General features: G+C 28.0%; 4 protein-coding genes across 5 annotated transcripts; 1 reads left to right on the plus strand and 3 right to left on the minus strand.

The window, feature by feature from the left end:
* Positions 1–1276: 1276 nt before the first annotated feature.
* Positions 1277–4234, plus strand: LOC123296209. Its single transcript, XM_044877670.1, has 2 exons — positions 1277–3340; positions 4194–4234. Exons 1-2 carry the CDS (start codon positions 1345–1347, stop codon positions 4232–4234), a joined length of 2037 nt encoding a protein of 678 aa, XP_044733605.1. The 5' UTR covers positions 1277–1344.
* A 4698-nt stretch (positions 4235–8932) lies between these two features.
* On the minus strand, positions 8933–11102 carry LOC123295537 (ubiquitin-conjugating enzyme E2 S). 2 transcript variants are annotated; one of them, XM_044876921.1, is made up of 4 exons: positions 10916–11102; positions 10493–10831; positions 10281–10409; positions 8933–9585 (listed from the first exon to the last, which is right to left on the minus strand). In XM_044876921.1, exons 1-4 carry the CDS (start codon positions 10931–10933, stop codon positions 9451–9453), a joined length of 621 nt encoding a protein of 206 aa, XP_044732856.1. In that variant the 5' UTR covers positions 10934–11102; the 3' UTR covers positions 8933–9450. The 2 variants fall into 2 exon arrangements, with proteins under 2 accessions (XP_044732856.1, XP_044732857.1); XM_044876922.1 differs by lacking the exon at positions 10916–11102 and having other exon boundaries at positions 10493–10843.
* Positions 11103–13267: 2165 nt separating this feature from the next.
* Positions 13268–15758, minus strand: LOC123295417 (ADP-ribosylation factor-like protein 6-interacting protein 1). Its single transcript, XM_044876763.1, has 3 exons — positions 15623–15758; positions 15185–15553; positions 13268–14431 (listed from the first exon to the last, which is right to left on the minus strand). Exons 1-3 carry the CDS (start codon positions 15647–15649, stop codon positions 14204–14206), a joined length of 624 nt encoding a protein of 207 aa, XP_044732698.1. The 5' UTR covers positions 15650–15758; the 3' UTR covers positions 13268–14203.
* A 565-nt stretch (positions 15759–16323) lies between these two features.
* On the minus strand, positions 16324–19318 carry LOC123294653 (succinate dehydrogenase [ubiquinone] iron-sulfur subunit, mitochondrial-like). Its single transcript, XM_044875753.1, has 4 exons — positions 19151–19318; positions 17513–17922; positions 16650–16932; positions 16324–16585 (listed from the first exon to the last, which is right to left on the minus strand). Exons 1-4 carry the CDS (start codon positions 19199–19201, stop codon positions 16487–16489), a joined length of 843 nt encoding a protein of 280 aa, XP_044731688.1. The 5' UTR covers positions 19202–19318; the 3' UTR covers positions 16324–16486.
* Between the last annotated feature and the right edge of the window lie 839 nt (positions 19319–20157).

Here is a 20157-nt window from a genome sequence, read left to right on the forward strand (position 1 = left end):
AAAAAAGAATATAATTTTGATTTTTTGGAAACAAAAGTAAAAAACTTGGAAATATTGTCACGTAAGTGTCTAAAAACTATCGGGGTGATTTAATATTGTTGTGAACAACAGGTTGTTCAACGGAATTGGGGTTCTTAATAAAAACGCTAGATGGTGTATCTCTTAGCTGGAAAACCCCAATAAGTGTTTGTTTACGGGGAATTTTTACATCACTCTTTGAACGTGAAATGTGAAATTTGAATTTGTTTTCGTTGTTTGAATTTTGTATTTAGCATTTCGGAAGTTAATTTTATTACTGTGTGGTTTATATAGTTGACTTTATAAAAACTTTTACATGTATTTATTCACAAAAATATACGATCAAAAGAATATATGGAGCATTAATGAACTAATTAATCAATTTTGGTTAGTATTTATCATAAGATTAGCAACCACATTTTTCCAATTTTTTTTGTTTGTCTCTCAACCTAAGCCCAACTTTTCTCTATACCTATTTTGTACATAATTGGACTTCAAATATAAATCGTTAACCCATAAATTGTAGCCACAAACATTTCCAAGTAAAATTGTATGTATAACTTAACCATTTAAAATTAGTCTTACAATTCCGATTACCCTAATATATAGATACTAATTACAAAAAATTTTTAACAGTATTAGTTGGCGGAACCAAGGCATTTTTTTTTTATAAAAAAAAATTAATAACAATAATGAAGATCGGTCATTTACCTGAACTAACATCTAATGAAGTTAAGAAAACGCATCTGAATTAAATTCTGATATTGCAAAACGATAAAAAATAAGATGAAGATAATACTGAAAAAAGAAAAATCAATATTTTTAGTAATTAAAATTTTAAGAGCTTCATATTAAGTCCGTGGATTAATACGAAGAATTTCTGTGGGTGACTGCAACTGATAACTGTTGCAATTGCTAATAACTGTTCACATATTAAATTCTGTGTTTAATAAAATAAAGTGAATAGGTATAAATTTAAGTGAAACTAGTTTTTGAAATAAAAAAAGCACAATGTCATATAAAACAAAGATCGATAATTTAAAAAGCGATTACCTAGTTTTGTATGATAAGAAAATAAAGGACGATGATATTAAATATCTAGCTCAAGTTCTAAAAATCACTCACAATAAAATTAAAGTACTTAATCTTAGTAAAAACAATATAGGGAATAAAGGTGTAAAATATCTTTATAAATCTTTAAAAAATACTCAAATTCTTAAACTTGATCTTAGTTATAATCACATAGGTTGTATAGGTCTTAAGTATTTAGCTGGAATTTTAAAAGACACTCAAATTACCACACTTAGTCTTGGAAATAACAATATAATGGATGAAGGGGTAAAATATCTTAGTAAATCTCTAAAAAATTCTCAAATTACTACACTTGATCTTAGTCATAATCACATTGGATGCAATGGTGTTCGATATTTAACTCAAGTTTTAAGAGACACTCAAATTAGCACACTTATACTTACAGCCAACAGTATATTGGATGATGGTGTAAAATGTCTTAGTGATTCTCTAAAAGATACCAAAATTAACCAACTTAATCTGAGTAAAAACAAAACCGGATACGATACAGCACAATACTTAAATGAGATATTGATTGATATTAAAATAAAATCTCTTGATCTTGATATTCATTACACAGAAGATGGTGATATTAATAAATGTATATCTCAAAGATTAAATGGTGACCATATTATAATTACTCTTTATAATAATAAAATAAGCGTTATTGTTGCTCAGTATTTAAATAAAATCCTTCAAAATAAAACAATTGCTAAACTTACAATTGTTAGCCGTACTCGAAACTTAGAAGCGGATGATGCTCGATATTTGGTTCAAACTCTTAAAGATACTCAAATTACTAAACTTGATATGACTAGAAGCAAAATTGGATACGATGCAGCTTTATATTTAAATGAGATGCTGAATGATACTACAATTGTGTTTTTTCATATTGATATTCAATACATAGAGGATGGCAATGTTAAGAAGTATATATCTCAAAGATCATATTGTGATTTTAAGAAAATAAATATAACGCTTCATAATAATAAAATAGGCATTAATGGTGCTCAGTATTTAAATAAAATCTGTCAAAATAAAACAATTGCTGAGCTTACACTTAACGATGAAGACTTAGAAGCCGATGATGCACATTATCTAGCTCAAGCTTTCAAAGACACTGTAATCAGAGAGTTTAAAATGTATTTCTGGCATATTAATCAATTTAATGGTGTTCGATATTTGGTCCAAGTATTTAAAGATGCTCAAATTGGTATATTAAATCTGAGGGAAAAATATATTGGAGCTAAATGTGCTCAATGTTTGGCTGAATTTTTAAGAGAAGTTAAGGTTATAGATCTTAGTCTCTCTGGAAATAGCATTGGAGATGAAGGCATGGAATATTTAGTACCAGTAATTAAAAATAGTGATATTATGTATATTGATTTTTCAAGGAATAATATAACAAATCAAGGAGCGAAATATTTATCTGAAATTTTACGAAATTCGAAAATTATTACAATAGATTTGCGCTATAATAGTATAGGACCTGACGGTATAAGATATCTAGAGAATGTTTTGTCCTATAGTCAAGTCATGCATATTCTAATTCTTGAAAATTTGAGAGAGAATTTCAATTTAAGACTCAATATTATAACATCAGAAAATTATCGAATCAGATTTAAAATAATTCACAATGTATTTAAAAAATTAGTGTCACTGAATACTAAGAGTAATGAATTTGAATTTACTAAAAATCCTACATTTAATCCTGATGACTATGTTTTTTTATTCAAAGCTTTAAATGAAAATCCAAATTCTAAGGTGCATATTTTCGATGGATTGGTTAGAAAGGATTACGATATGAATACAATGAGCAAGATTAATGAGTTTATAGCAATAATGCCAAAGAAATTTAATGCATTTCTGGAGAATAAATTATTGGATTTCATAGGATCATTTGGCAATTATAATTATGTGAATCTTGTAAAGGAATTTGAAAATATGAAACTTTATGATATTGTTCAAAATTTACTGTTACACAGGGTATTATATTATGTAGATGAAAACCAGGAAATTTTACATCCATACATTTATAAAACGTTGAATAAATACAATATGCCTTTATATAATGAACAACTTGAGCCGAGTAAAAAAGAAACAATAATTGCTTATTATCAAAATCACCACGAAATTGATGGGGCACAGGAAATTGTAGATTTATTAATATCAGAACCCTTTACAACGAACAAGCCTACACCAAATAAACTCGTTAAGTTAACTAGTAATATGGAAGATAAGTACCATAAATGTAAAAAACAAAAACCAAAGTATAGAAAAAAATAAATAGTGTTTAAGAATAATCTGTTATTTATTATTATTAATTTTTCTTTTTTGTAGTCCTGATTCCACAGAAATTGAATGTAAAAATCCTCTTAAAAAATTAAATTTTTGTTCCAAATTTTAAATTTTGGTTGTAGCCTGTCGTAATTCCACAGAAATTGAATGTAAAAATCTTCTTAAACAGTTAAATTTTTGCTCCTAATTTTTTCGATCCAATTTCGCGTTTTGGGTTCGTTTTCCAAAAAAAAAGCACACCGGCATTCAAAAGGGTATCCCAAAAGCCCTCTTGTCCAAACAGAGTTAAAAATTTCAACATATTTTCATGTATAGATTATTAATTTTTATATATATATATATATATATATGTATTAATTTTTTTAAACCTATTCATTTTTCAAAAACTGGTTTCAAACAAAGGATATTTGTATTTTACAATGAACAAATTTTTATTTTAAAAGTTTCTTGTATTTCTTACTTGTAACGAAATTGAGTATACCTTTAACTGTCCTTCTAAGTCAAAGTCAAATCGAAGGTGTTAGAAGATTCTCATCTTTTACATGAACAACTTTTGCTTTAAACATTTTTTTGAATCTGCCTTTGAAAAGAAACCATTGTTAAAGTGTGACGAAGAAGTTCTGGGACATACTGTAGATATAACGGACTAAACAATCATTAATAAATCTAATCGACTTACTCCATGAAATGTGGACAAATTTTATACAATATTTTTATCTCTCTAATCCTCTCTCTCTTATGTGTGTTAAAATAAAATAGATAGGAGACTGAAATTAATAAATAAGTTCCATTTTATTAAATTATAGTTAAAAATCAAGAATTGAAATGCGATAATTCACAAATATAATTAATAAAAATAACAAATTTTATTCTATAAATCAATCAGTGGCGGCCCTAAGCTGGTGCGAGTGGTACCTCCACACTAAGTATGCTCAAAAACATCTGAAATATTGCAACCAATTTCCAAATTTTTATAAATTTTTGACAACCATTTTAATTTTTAAGATGCCAATAGACGTGGATTTTAGAAAAAAGGCTCCCAGTGGCAATTTCTACACGAACCCCAGTTTTCTAACATGTCACTATAGGAGCAAATTTGTCCCTACTTACATAATAATTACTGAATACTAATTCGTACCAACATTGACTGCATTGTAGATAGAAATTCGTACAAGTTGTTTTTTAATTATGATCCTTACAAAAAAGAATTTGAAAACCATCAATTAAAAATATCATTTTGACCGTATTTGTACGCATTTGCTAAATCTACCTAATTAATTTTAAATATTGTTTTTACAATACAGAAACCTATAATAATGGGCCTTTGTCCTAAAATTTGCGCGTATTTAAAATAAGATTATACCACTTTAAATAAAGTTAAAACAGTATATTTTGTTTTAAAGTTCAAACGAGTAATATTGTTAGATAATTCTATGTTAATTCTATGAAAAAAATTTTTAATAATGGTAAAATGGTAATTTTTTTCATAGAATTATCTAACAATATTACTCGTTTGAACGTTAAAACAAAATATACTGTTTTAACTTTATTTAAAGTGGTATATTATTTTAAATACGCGCCAAGATATTATGTTGTATATTAAGACATGCGTATTATGGCCATGCTTTAGTATTTATTATCCTTGTCAATCTGTTAACAATTCCAGTAGTGTATTTTCGAAGGCTTAAGGTATAATGCAAACTATAGTCTCGCCATCTGTGAGTAAATCAGAAGAATTTATCAGAAATCTTAATCGGTAGTGTAAGAAAAAATAAATGAATTTTGTGAAAAATGTTTGTAATGTGTTATATGAATAAATTTAGCTACTGGCGATGATTGCGTTCCAATCGAAATATCGATATTCAGCGACATTTATGTCTGTTGAATGTTTTTTAAATAAAATTTCTTAATATATAATTTTATTTCGAGTATCGTGGTATTTATTTCAATAAATACGTGTCAACTCGAAGTCAACATTTGAAAATGTATAATGAAAAGAGCTGATTCTACTAGAGAGAGGTTTGGTGCCCTTTTGTCGTTCTAAATCTCACACCATCTTTAAAATTTTAATAAGACCGCCTCTGATATCACCATCACATTAATTAAAATAAAAACAGTTTCATTATTTAATGGTCAAAAATGTACAATTTTCATTTTTCTCTTGAATAAAATGTTCGTTACCATCAACAATATAAATTTCATGTTCCCCGATTATTGAACCATTAAAGTTTTCATTTGTTATAAATACTTGATAATCATTGTCCTCAATATCTTCACTCTTTTTATCTACAGCTTCTAACAACACTTCAATATTTTTTTTATTATCATCACCAGAAGAATCTTCTTCAGTCTCTTCTTGAATAACAACAATTTGAGTTTCACCATTATCACTATTTTCGTCCGCGTAATAACTAATATATTGTTCATTCGATTGATTCGCAGCTTCTAATAAAACTTGTATTTGATTTTCTGACGTCGTAATATCACCTGTAATTACATCTGGACACCTTCGTTTCACCTCATATTCATTGTATTTCCGTCTACGTGTAATCCGTTTCACCGAACTCCTATCAACATCAATTTGATATCCTACAGGTAGTAATATCATATCGTCTAAGGTATCAGTACTAGTTTGTTTTCGAGTCGTACAATGTCGTTTATGAAGATCTCGAATTTTACTCGACATAGAATGTGCCGGATACGCGAATAACTGTGTAAAACCTTCAATCATATATCGCATTTGTTTACGTGATCGAGGTGCTATTTCTAATTTTTTAACTAAATCCGAAGAGTTAAATAATTGTTGTTTAAATAATTTCGGATTAATTTTTGTTTTTTGATCGATAATTATATGTCTTCGTCCAAAACGAATTAAACTTTCATTTCCATTATTTACCAAAGTTTTTTTATACGTATTTGGTGGAACTCGGGTTGATTTTTGCCCCTCTGGATCAATGATTGGTACAGTTTTAACAAGTTGACCGTTACATTCAACATACTTAGCGTATTTAGAATCAACATTTTGAACTTGATCAATGATTACAGTTTTGTCGACTTCAGTTTCTTGTATGAGATCTACTGTTTCAATTTCTTCGGTAATCGGTTCCTCTTTTATTAAAGTTATTGGTGTCATTATTATTTGTCCATTATCATAGAAAGGTATATAATTTGTCTCGGTTCCATCATCATTACGAATCGTTATAATATTACTAGCATCAATTTCTTCATATTCACCGGTTACCTCTTCCTTTGGATTTTCAATAACTTTCTGTATAAATACTTCATCGGTTTTACCCATTGTCGTTTTAAACATTTTTTATTATTGATATAATCAAAAAATTGGTGTTCAAAATCATCCATCTAAAATATTCCATCAATTTTATGACATTTTTTTTAAATTTCGAACCAAATTCAATATTGAAACTTCAGCAAAATCTAGTGTTATAATAAGCGAAGCTTGTCAACAGCCATGTTTATAAAAGTAATGGTAATGAAATGCGACTAAAAATCAGTGCATCTCAAAAGTTACACATAGCTACTTTAAAGTTAAATTTTTTTTTTAAATTTACATTTTAAAATAAAACAAGTGAAAACAAACAATTGACTCAGTTAACTGTTGAAATACCATGTTTAGACTGTGTTGATTACTCTGTCACATTATACACATACATGCATGTCACACATATATATTGATATAGGCATAACATATACTCAATGTCACAAAAAATGCTCGTTTTAAAACATTCTAAGTGTTACTATTATAACATAACATATGATGAGTACGTTTAGAATGTTTTAACTGTGGCACTTTTTTTGACAGTGAGTGTACATACTATACAATTTGCGCATAATTTGCGCTCTCACGAGTAAACAGTGATGTTTACAAAAAAATGTTTCAAACAAAAGTTGTTTATTTTTTCATAAGGAACATTTTTTACATTTAAACTTTTGTTATATCTCTAACGGTTTACAAGATGGGTCCTACTGACCCAAGACCCAATTGACCTATGTTGCTCATTTACGAACTTGACCTCACTTTTTACGCTATAAAAATTTCAGCTTGATATCTCTTTTCGTTTTTGAGTAATCGTGATGACAGACGACAGACAGACAACCGGAAATGGACTGATTAGGTGATCCTATGAACAAACTTGGGACAAAATTTAATATACTATGTATATTTCATATATACATGGTATAAATATTTATAATCAGCCGAAATCAAAACTTATAAAGACTTGTTAATATTTGCAATAGGATATCCTAAAATTTTTTTTGTTTTTTCAAGTTAAATACAGACATTATTACAATAATTAAAAATGTTAACAAATAAATCTAAGATCTTTTTCTTGCATTATTTTTCAGGATTATAACAAATATTTTTTTTTTTTTTTCAAATTTCAACTGAGTCGAAGCTGCATCCGAATCTCGATATTGGTAATGTATTTTTCCTACCAAATAACGTAACTTTTGTATCACTTTTTTAAAAGTGGACCACTTAGAAGAAAAATGCCCAACTCATTTATAGTGGATCATCCTGTATGTCTATTAAAACTGTACAAATATATATTTTCTACCTTTAAATCTTTTTTTTTACTTTAAAACTTGTATGAAAGTGGCATTGTTTTAATCTTCTTGTTGATTTATCAATTTTTCTGTTGAAGCTTCCAATGCGGTTAAAACTGTTGATTTCGAGTAAACTTAACTATACAAGACTTAACAGCCAGTACTTTTTTTTTTGTAGTAAATAACTTAATCTAAACATACTTACCTTCATTTGGGTAAAAATGTGAGGGTGTTAGTCCTATGCTCCCACATTCTACACCAATGAATAGGTATTAATCATATTTTTATTATGAAACCAAATTTTACGTTTGTTTCAAGTTTTTTGTGTACTTTATATAAGTCCCTTATACCTACATGGTACTGAAAGTATCAGATATATATACTATTTAACATATGAGGGTGAGGCTGTACACTTCAATGGAAAACGCACATTACGTACTTTCATTTGAACAAATAGAAAGAAACGAAGAAATTACACAGCCACCGGGACTAGCACCCAAGTCCTCTAGATATCCTGTTCTATGTGAGTGACTCACATTATATGTAACCTCTTTGTGCCTTTATGCTATTTTTATGTGTATACAGAAGACGCTTAGAGAAGACGTAAATGTTTTCTACAATTATGATTTTGATATGAATTTTGTGTGTCCAACAAAGCAGCCAACCTTTGAAAAAATTTGGCTAAATAGGTTTATTTTATTTTGAGCTTAGTTTTGCCTGGTAGGTTATATAGATCTTCCAAGGTCAGATTGTATATTTCTGATTAAAAAAAAAAAAAAATAGGGATCATTTAGGAATATTCATAAAAAATGTATTTTAAAAAAAACGCATATATTTCAAGAACTTGACTTAAAAGGTTAAAAATCAATGTTCAAAATTAAAACGATTAAAACTGCATTATTTTACTAATTAAAAAATGTAAATTTTCTATTGCACACGATGCTAAATTATTATAATATTATTTTTTTAACTATCTTAAATTACTACACGCAAAATTTATTTGATCTTTTTTACAAAATTTCACAAGACAAGAGAGAGAAACAGTTACACAGTAAATAGAAATTTGTACAATATTAACGGGCTAAATGACTAAATGAAATTTTTCAAAATAAATATTCCTAATTTAATTAACATTCGTTCGTTTTAAATTAAATATGATGGATGCATTTTTGTTTGTGTTCGTTTTGGACGCTTGCACGCTGTAAGTGCATACAGACGCTTACGCTACGCAATTTATTTACGTTCGAATTGGCTTACTTTACTCATATGTGATGTGTAAATGTTTAAGCTCGAGTATTAGCACATTTTGTCGGCACTTTCAGCGTTAATTTATAAACTTGTATGTGATTAAAGCGAACAAAACGAACTCAGACCTTAAATAATTATGCTATGTTGAAAAAAATGCATTATAGCCCATTCAAAAATAAATTATTATTGGAAAAAAAAATAAAAAGAACAAAAAAATAATAATTTTTTTAAAAATAAATGTTAGAACTTTCATAATCTTTTCAACGTTCTTTTTTTATCTTTTAATAATTTTTTCTTTTCGGCAGATATTTTTTTATCACTAGCATGTTTTTTGGCTGAGGGTCCATCATTTCCTTCGATTTCGTTTCTTGTACATTTTGAACCCTATAAAAAAGAAAATTCATTAGATTTTCTAATAAATTTATATTTTGTGATTATTCATGCATCACATAAAACCTACTGAAGATATCAAGCTGTATGCTTTTTAATTTCTTTTTAAAGATCATTTTAAGCTGTATCATCACAAAAAATATAAGCAATATGTTACTTTTCATTAGAATTTGCGCATTATTCTATTCGCCTCATGTCTATTAAGATGTGATACATGTTAAGTTTATTTTTAATAAGTTTTTAATCATCTTAAACTATATTTGATGTCATTATGCCGAGGGGCAGAGTCCAAAAAAGAAATTCTTTATATCTTATAAGGATCTAAACTTTTGCAGGCTAGGAATTATCAAACGAAGCTGGCGAGTATCGATTGTCTAGTTACCTATTGATAAAAACAGGAATAGAACAGAACTACGGCAATATTTCACATACAATTAAGTGGAATAAGCGAAATATCAAAGCTCTACGTCTTCCAAACTTATTAGTTTATTATAACGGAATTTGGAGAAAATAGGTGTGAAAATTTTTGTCTATAGAAAGCAATTTTCTAATAAAAATTATAGAATTTAAATTTTCTGGAATCCATGAAATTTGTACAAAAATATCCCGCACAAGATGTTTTAGAGATTAATAATGGAAAAACCTCTTCTTGTTTAGTTTAAAATTATTTGCAATTTTTTTTATCTTACCTGGGCATGAATTTCTGTCATCATTTTAGCTCTTTGAGAATAATCATCATAATGTTCAAGCAGTAACTTTCCAGCTTCTCCATTCAATGCGGATTCAGCATTTGGCACTATTAGAAGGCATTTTATTGTCTACAACAACAAAACAAAATTATATAGCTCCAAAAGTATCTAAATTTAAAGCTAATTCTAAAACTAAAACTAGAAAAACCTACCAATAAAATATGTTTAATTCCCAGATCTGGTTTCCAATCTTTTTTCAATGTATTCACACAAATTTCACCATTATTTGATACATTCGGATGAAATATTTTTGTTAGAAAGAATGCTTTCGGTGGACCTTGTGGGAAATCTTTACCAAGTACTAATTTTACTTTAAATATTCCACCAGCGTACGGTGTACCCGAGGGTCCATCAATAAACGCTTGTATATCAGTTACATCTTCATCATTTAAATTGACTTTAATACCTTCTGGTGGTTGACTTGCCAAATCTTGCATTTCTTTAACAACTCGTCGAATTATTTGTGGTGATAGATTTTCAACATTTGACATCTTTAAAACAATATTAATAATAATTAATTTGGTATAACTCACGAGACATTTATGTTCAGTAAATTAATTAATGTATTTACTTACAGAACTCATTGAAGCCATAATTTATCTTAAAAATTAAATAAATACTTTTTTATATAATAAACAATAAATTAATACGTTAAAGTTATGTTTGTGTTTTTTTTTGGATAAAATGTTTTTAAAAATATAAATTAAATTACAAATAAATGACCAGCGGTAGTCTTTTTAGATATAAACATGAAACATTTTAAATAAACGCCCAATCAAATGTCAGCAAATATAACCTCGAACCCATACCTCCATATTATGCTTAAATTTACCACTTATTTTTAAATTATTTATGTGATATTCGTTATCAAATTTTTGTATTTACATTTTATGAGGATTTTATAGTAAATATTTTTTGTTTATTTAAAAAAAAAAAGTTTATATTTAAAATAAATTTTTTTTATTATTTACATTTTTTAAATTATTTGAAATTTTTTTTTATAATGAAAACGGTTATTTTTTCAAATGGTTGAAAAAATAAAAAAATTTATATTTTATTTTATTTTCTTTATTTTAATTTAGTTTAAATTAAAAATTTATTTTTTTTAAACTATTGATTTACCTATTTTTACCTTGGTTAGGCAATAAAATTTAATTATACATACAGGTTGTCACCCCTTCCGTTTAATAAACAATAGAAAAATCAATGTTTCAACCCCTATGTGAATAATTAATTTGTTTTAACAACTCATCAGTTCAATGAATTCTCGAGCAAATATTAAACCAATTTCAAGGTTTCTCAATTTGTATTAACTAAAGGAAATGCTAAATTTTTTTCTATAAAATGAGAATTTAAGTTTTAATTTAAATACATCAGATTATTGAATCTACTTTAACCCTCTTCCACCCCCAGTACTAATAATTTAAAAAAACCCCTACAACAACCCCTTCTATAACTATTAACAAAATACCGTCCTGTAATTTTCGCTACATATTATGTGGTTTGACTTGGAAATTTTGTGAAAACCACAGGAAAATTTTATTTTTTCCTTATCTTTTGTGAAAACAATTATAGCCGTTTATTTTCCGAGCGATGAAAAGGGAGTGAAAAATAAAATTTTTTCGGCCTTATGCAGTTGCTAATTCTTATTAATATTTATGCTCACTCAGAGTGGGCAAAAAGTGTCACAAATTAGTTAATTTGTTTAAACAATTACAAAATACGTTAAAATGTATCAAAAAAAATAAATAATAAAAATATTCTGTGAACAAAACACAAAATTTTGACCAAAATAAAATATCCTTATGACCTTTAGTTGAGCAGAAAAAAAAATCAAAAAGAAATTGATAATTTTTGATCCTTAATTTGTTTATAACAATTGCAATTAGTCTATAGTAAATGACGTATTTTGTTTAAATCTTAATTTTTTGGCTCCTTATATTTTTTTTTGCTCGAAGCATTGTTTTCCTTATAACGATTCAAATTTTGATAAAAATTTTAAAAACATCGAAGCAATGAAAATTAGTCAATAAACTGGCCTCTTTCACTTTCTGACGAAAATCGATAATTTTGAATTCAATACGACTCGACTCTATAAGGAAAGAAAACAAAAATATAAGAAAAGAAAACAAGAATCCTGAAATTCCTGAATAAATATTGTCATTGTTAATCGTGATTGCATTATATAATTCAACGCAAATTTTATCGATAATTTTTGTTTGTGTTTGTCTAATTGCATATAGTCTCCATGGATACCCTTACCAGGTGTTGTAGTCGATTTTATCTGAAATATACTTTTCAGCTGTTAGTTTTATATTTGTATTGGTTGGAAATGGCTATCATTTAATAAAATGGAATTTTAATTTTATTCATTAAACCCAATAAACAGACGTAAATTGAGCCCTTTAAAAAAAATTTAGAACTCTTTTAAAATTTTTTACAACTCTAATCCAACCTTATATCTCTATACGATTTTATTCTTTTTAATTCGTTCAACAATCTTGATTTCGATCCAATTTTAATGTATCGCATTTTATTTATCAATTTTTTTAGTTAAACAAGGATTCCAAAACTACATAGGATCAAATCGGTTTTCTTTCTTAATTTTGGAAAATTCTAAGGTTCAGTCTATCTTAATTTCTGTAATTTATCAAAGAAAATTGTTTTAAGATGTACTAAGTGTATTTTCCAAAAATTATAATGAATCCATTCCTTCATTCACAAAATGCCTCATACACAAATTATTTAAAATTAAAGCTATTTGAATAATTGAAAAAGGTTAAGTTAAAGATCACTAATAAATAGTTCATGACCCTTGGAAATGATTCGTATCATTGACCTTAAAAATATGAATTTAAATATTATAAGCAAAACTTGTCGAATACAAATTGGAAGATAGGTAAAAATTACAAATAATCGATACAAAATTGATTAATAAAATTCTTTAATGTGAAGAATATCAATACTTACAAATTATCAATAGAATTTGAAATAAAAAGCATTTTAAAGCAATGCGTTTTAAAGCTTATCTAACATGAAAAAGAAAATGATCGTGAAAGATTAAGAGTATAGTATTTGCTAAATCGATTAACTCCTCTGTTCATGTTCATAACGAATATTCCCAAGCAATAAAAGTAGGGGAAATTCATAAAACTTTGTTGTTAGAGAAAGCTCATTATGAACATAAAAAATGAAGCCTTGAGGGGTTATAATTTAAAATTTAAAAAAAATCAACACGGAGTTAATTGATTTAACATATACGCTGCTGATATTAATGACTAAAAAACATAATGGCAAAGAACAAAATTCAGTCTCGAAATATATCACAAAATTAAACAAATTATGTGCTTTTTCAGGGTGGCGATCGAATTGTTCTTATGAAATTTCCAATTTCCAAAAACAAAAATTATTTAACTGTTCCCAAATTTCATAATTTGAAATGTTTCTTCTTGAAAAATACAGAAATCTCTTTTGTAACGTATTCTGACAAAAAAGGTTCATTTACGTTCATCAATCCTAAAAACGGAGATTTTGTGATTGAAATTGATGCAGAATTATATACATTTCGAGATATCGTTGACGATTTCAATTATAAAGACTGCAAATTATATCACTTTTCCTGAACCGATACTAAGATATCAAAAATTTTTCAAAATCTCAAAGCTACCTGATATTTCCAGGTTTTCCAGCTCAATCACCACTCTGCATCTTTCTTTTTAAATAGCTTATTATATGAGTATTTAATTCTAATAACATGAATACTAATTATTACAGCTACAGCAAATATTTTAATTAAAACATTCAAAATTTAGATTTTATTTTAAAATTGTAAAATAAAACAAATTACTGATATGAAATTTAGATTAATTTTCTTTCTCCTTTTTACAATCAATAAATTTTGTTTTGAACATATTAATTGTTTCTGCTAAATGAGCACTAATTTTAGAACCATAACGATCAAAAATACCATGTTGTAATGCTCCTGGAGCGAAAAGTACCATGTTGAATATTAAATACGTTAGAAGTAAATTATTTACTTCGTTACCAATCCATGCTAAGATTATCAACCCAGCGATAATACATGTGTAATACTGCAATTAAAAATTATTATTAACTTTACGAAAAATTAGGTTTTCTATATTATTATAAAATTATAGAGGGTATCCATCACAAGAAAGCGACCGAATCTATCAAAATGGTTTTCTTTTATATTTTCTTTGTAATTATTCACTGATTTAGGATCCTCAATTTTATCTATTTGTAAAAATTGTTTGTAGGAATCGTGCATATCGCAAGCATTCGTCTACATCTTAGGACATGTTAGGTTAGATCAGTGGTGACGAGGAGGAGACAATGTCTCATCTTCTCTATCACTGCCCAGCTCTTGTCATGAGGAGATGGACTTACTTGAGCCAGCCTCTCTTTGACGACCTCTCCGACCTAAAGTCAGTCGACTTCAAAGCCCTCCTGCTGTTCTTAAACAGCTCCAAATGGTTCATGGAGTAGTGGCCGAGGAAGGGCCAACCCATTTACGGTATCACAACGGACCCTATGGTTTAAGTGTGTCCCACCCCAGGACAGCCACTCTAGGACATGTTACATGTAAAAGTTTTTTGTTAGGGTAGTCCTATCCATACAGAAACGTATACCTAGCGTGCATCTAGCTCGACATTATTAGAGTATGGCCAACCTATGGAGAGAATTTCATCACCGGGCCTATTGAATAGCCTTATTGTTATAAGGTAAATACTTTCTATTTTTTTGAACTTGCGTACGAAGTCACGGACTTCGGTTAGCTTTTTATTAAAATTTTGCTTTTACATAAATACTTAAAATTTAATTACCATTTTCGGTTTAGATGATTTCAATTCACGACATTTCCAAAGCAAACCTTTCACTTCAAAACAGACATTTGTCAACGATTTACAAATTTGTTCAAATTGTTTTTCCTTAGCACCAGTCCAATTCGATTGATACACTGTTGAAATTAACTTAGGCACTAAACAATCAGCAAGATTTGCAACAAGCATGAAAATTGAGATGGTTGTCAAAACTGAAGGATCCCATATCCAAAATATAAGAAAAATTGACGTATTTAAAACACCAATTACAGCTGGATACCATTGTTTTTCCCATAATAGTACCGAATTTAATGTTAAAATTAATTCACGCCATCCTTCAAAGTCGCGTTTAAATTTTTTCACCTGTTTTTCCTAAATTTTAAAATAGAAATAAATATTAAAAAAATAATTTGTTTTTTTAAAATTATTTATATATATTACTTGTTCAACTAATATTGTATCAGCCATTAGTTTATCCCAATGAGACAATACCGTGTTTTTTATAATTTTTTGACAGTATAATAAAATTTACGTTAGAATTTTGTTCTTTGTTTTATTTTTTTTATTATAATTTTTTATCCTAGTTAATTAATTATATACTAATGCCCTCTTTTTTATATAAACTGTACTATGTATATACCGCGAATTTTGAAACGTTTTAAGATATTTTTTGTAGTAAATTTTCTATTATTAAATATTGTTTATTTACATTAAAAAATTTTATTAAAACGTCAACTGTTTTCTTATTATTATTAGCAACATGGATTGGCAGAATTAAATTTATTTATTTAATTCTACCTATCTTCTAATTAGTAATTGCTAGATTTAATAGGGAATATCCCTAAAATATAGATAGACTACTCCTTATTCGGTCTACTTTTTAAATTTTTTTGAACAGTCAAGCAAAAAAAACCCTTCATTAATTAAAATTAATTTAATTTTTGATTTGATAATTACCCACTCAAATTGCTAACTAGCTCTCTCTTTGCGATAAACAATTTCGATCCAATAATTAATATATCGTTAAAGTCCCATACTAAGTACATTTTTTTTAAATTTTTGCTCTTTTTTTAAGCTATTATTGATAAACACAAAAATTTATGATATTGGTAGGATCAGGGTATTAAAAAATTAAACAGAAATGAAATAAATTAAAGTTTATTTAAAATTCAAACAAAAATACATAAAAATTACTGTCGTTTTGATGGGTGAACGAATTCAACACCGTAGGTAGTTGTTTGTGGTGCAAAAAAGAATATTGAATACTAAAATCCCTTAAACCTCATTCTAAAATTTATGTTAGAATTATTGTAGAGCCGCTGTATCTAAACCAGGTTTGTCCTTTTGTATTATTCCAGACAATAGTTTTTTAATTTCTGCAATAGCTTTTCCTGGATTCAAACCCTATAAATCAAATTGCGTAATTAATACTATTTTTTTGTTGTTGAGGGTTTTAATTCAAACTTACCTTGGGGCATGTCTTGGAACAATTCATAATTGTGTGGCATCGATATACACTGTATGGATCGCGTAATTTTTCTAAACGATTAGCAGTTGCTTCGTCGCGAGAATCAATTATCCAACGATATGCTTGCATAAGAACAGCAGGTCCCAAATAACGATCGCCATTCCACCAATAGCTGGGGCATGATGTTGAACAACAGGCGCATAATATACATTCGTATAATCCATCCAATTTTTTACGATCATCCACACTTTGTAAATACTGTTGGCTTCCAATTTTTTCGTTACTAAAAATATATTAAAAAATATTTATTAATTTCAGGCAATTGCATTTTTTGCAGAAGGTCTAAAATTTGTGCGATTTAATTTTTTTTTGGGCCAGGCTAGGTTTTAAAAGGGCCCTTTCCTCTGCTTTTTGGCCCAAAGTGTTACTTATTTGGTATGCAATGGCGTTTTATGGATCTAGTTAGGATTCTTCGTTCTCCAAATGCGGCAATTTAGCTTATTAATGCCGCCAGAGAATGTAAAATGAACCCCGCCGTTCATCAAATTTTGCTTCCAAAAATCAGGTTTATCACCAACCGTTTAAACGACTAATGGATGACGATACGACACTTTTGGGTTCTAGACAACGCTATCTCTGATCGGTTTAACCAGTTCATTGGAACGTCTTAGTTGATGAACGGCTTATTGACGATCTCCTACTGCCCCGTGCTCAACAAAATGAACACAAAAAAGAACAAATAGTGTTGTTTCAAAAACATGTCCAATCATCTCAATCCGTTGACAAATTTTAAAGTTATTTAATGTTTACATATCGACATATAAGATGACGCACCCTGTATACAATAACAATTGAAAACTTACTCTCTTTGTAACCACGGTTGAATCGACTTGTACTGATTATAAAAGTGATTCATATCTGGCACTAAATCTTTGACAACATACATATGAGGTAAGGGATAGATTTTTGTAGCTGAACTGGAACTTGTATCGATCTTACTGATGCAAGCCAGTGTGTTCACACCACCAATATTCATTGCACATGATCCACAGATGCCTTCCCGACACGATCGTCGGAACGTTAATGTTGGATCTACATCATTTTTAATTTTAATTAATGCATCCAACACCATCGGACCACAACTATTTAAATCCAATTCATACTCTTGCATATGTGGTTTTTCATTTGCATCTGGATTCCATCGATATATTTGGAATTTCTTTAGTCGAGGTTGTGCAGCTGCAACCGCAGCTGTTGCATGCAAATGCCGGACCTAATATAGAACATAGATATCGATTATATTATCGATTATTTAGATCTACTCATATCAATTCAAACAACATTTTTAGTCAAATCTAATAATTTCTCTTATCCCGTTTATTTTGAGAATATTTAGGGAGAAGGGAATATCATTCACATTGCAAAAAAGTTATTGTGGAATGCTTTACCTAAATATAAGAAAACAATTCATAAAAAATCTATAACCATGGACTTAAAAGACGGTAGAATTTTGAACAATTATAAAAAGTACTATTTAATTTGTTGTGATATTCCTTGTACAGAAATATGAAAAATATTCTTATATTATTAAGTTTAATACAATTTTGGAAAATTTCTGACCATTCATTCACATATTATTATTTATAATAATTATTTTTCTTTTTTCCGTAAAAGGAACCTCACATTTAATCAGAACAAATCACTGACTTTTGTCAAAACTTTAATTTTTTTGCCATATGACTGACACTCTCTGTATATCTGTGATAAAAAATATGAAATTGATGAATATAGGTACGCAACAAAAATTTCATAATTTTTTAGAAGATCATGAGTTGTAGCAATTTTAAATATTTAATTTTTTACTTTCAAACAAAGTAGATACAAAATTTGAGCGATAAAATTTTTTTTTCTGGATACGCGATATGCCCATAGGCAGTTACCTTCTTCGTAGAAGATTTTTACGATCCTTCTAAAAATAATTGATTTGAGTGGCGCTTTTCAGTCTACACCGTTTAGAAACCGGTAATCGGAATACAATAAGGCACTAGATTATATAATGTCAAGGACAATAAATTTTGTAATTGATTTTTAAGCGTTTTGTACCAAAATTGTTTAATAGAACCTTCAAGATATTTATTTCACGCTTAATCAAATTTTAATATCAATGCAAAAATGTTTAATATTTTAATTTACAAAATTAGATCATCAGTTCTTTGTATGAAAAATTAAAATCGTATTTTTGAAAGACAGGGAAATTCAAAATATATCCAAATTTAAAAAATGTAACAAATAAAATAAAATTAAATCGAAAATTAAACGTTTAATCGAAAATAATTCGTAAGTTTCTTTCCATATTAGATAATTTTATTTTGATAGGTAGGTAATCAAAGTAATTGTTTTGGTGTTTACGTAATAATAATCATTACAAGTTAAAATCAACACTTTCTACAAAACTTTTTATTTATTTAAATATAAAAAAATAATTAAAAATAAATACATACTTGACTGAATAGTCCACGGCACTGTGCAAACAATTTAATTTCCTTTGCCATTTTTTAACACATAAGTTTTTAATATTTTCCTACAATTTGAAGAAATATCACTGCAGAGTGTAGAGAAAACGAGAAACACATAAAATATGTTAAAAATGTAGGGATAGACAAATACGAATTACTCCGATTATGTCTAAAAACGAATGCAATATCATATATATTTCGTATCATACGTCCGTCGGATTCATAGACTTATCACATTAATCCATTGTTATAAAAAATTCATGCGCTGTTTCACACCCACACTGTAAATATTAACAGGGCTGGATTCATTTTCAGGGTGGTTTTATCCCTAAGAATATATTTTTATGCTATTTACCTTTACTCTTCCATTTTTAAGCTAAAATTCTTAGAACGCGTTATGAAAAAATAATGGGAGTGAATTTTCATGACTTGCGTGGAAACGTGAAAACTACATGTTGAAGTTAATTACAATTTTTTAACACTATGAAGTTAGTCAATAAACGAAATGTCACTCACAATAGACAGGCATAGATTGATGGCAGTTGAAATTCATTTAAAGAATTATAACTTCTTACGTGCCTACATAAGTACATATATCCCTTTTTTAATGTAGGTAATCCTATATAAGCACGGGCGGATGTTAACGCAAAAGAAAAATATACAAAATTATCTATAAAATGAGTTTGCTTAACAGGGCTACGTGAGCTGAAGAAGGTGCGTAAAATCATGACGGATTGGGAAATTTTAAAGGAATTTTGACGTGATATATTTTATGGGCAATTTTTTCTTAAGCTTATGAAATAAAATTTTACAAAAATTTAAATTTTTGCCGCGGTATAATGTATTTAGTTTGACAAACGTGTACATCAAAAAAATAATCGTTGTTCTTTAATTTCAAAACTCGTTTCTTTGAAAACGATTCAACACGAAACTAAAAATGCAGGTAGATGTGGAGTAAAAAAATTTCGTTACTGTAGACTGTAAAAAATTTT

The sequence above is a fragment of the Chrysoperla carnea genome, chromosome 3, assembly GCF_905475395.1.
Source record: "Chrysoperla carnea chromosome 3, inChrCarn1.1, whole genome shotgun sequence".
Classification (NCBI taxonomy): domain Eukaryota; kingdom Metazoa; phylum Arthropoda; class Insecta; order Neuroptera; family Chrysopidae; genus Chrysoperla; species Chrysoperla carnea.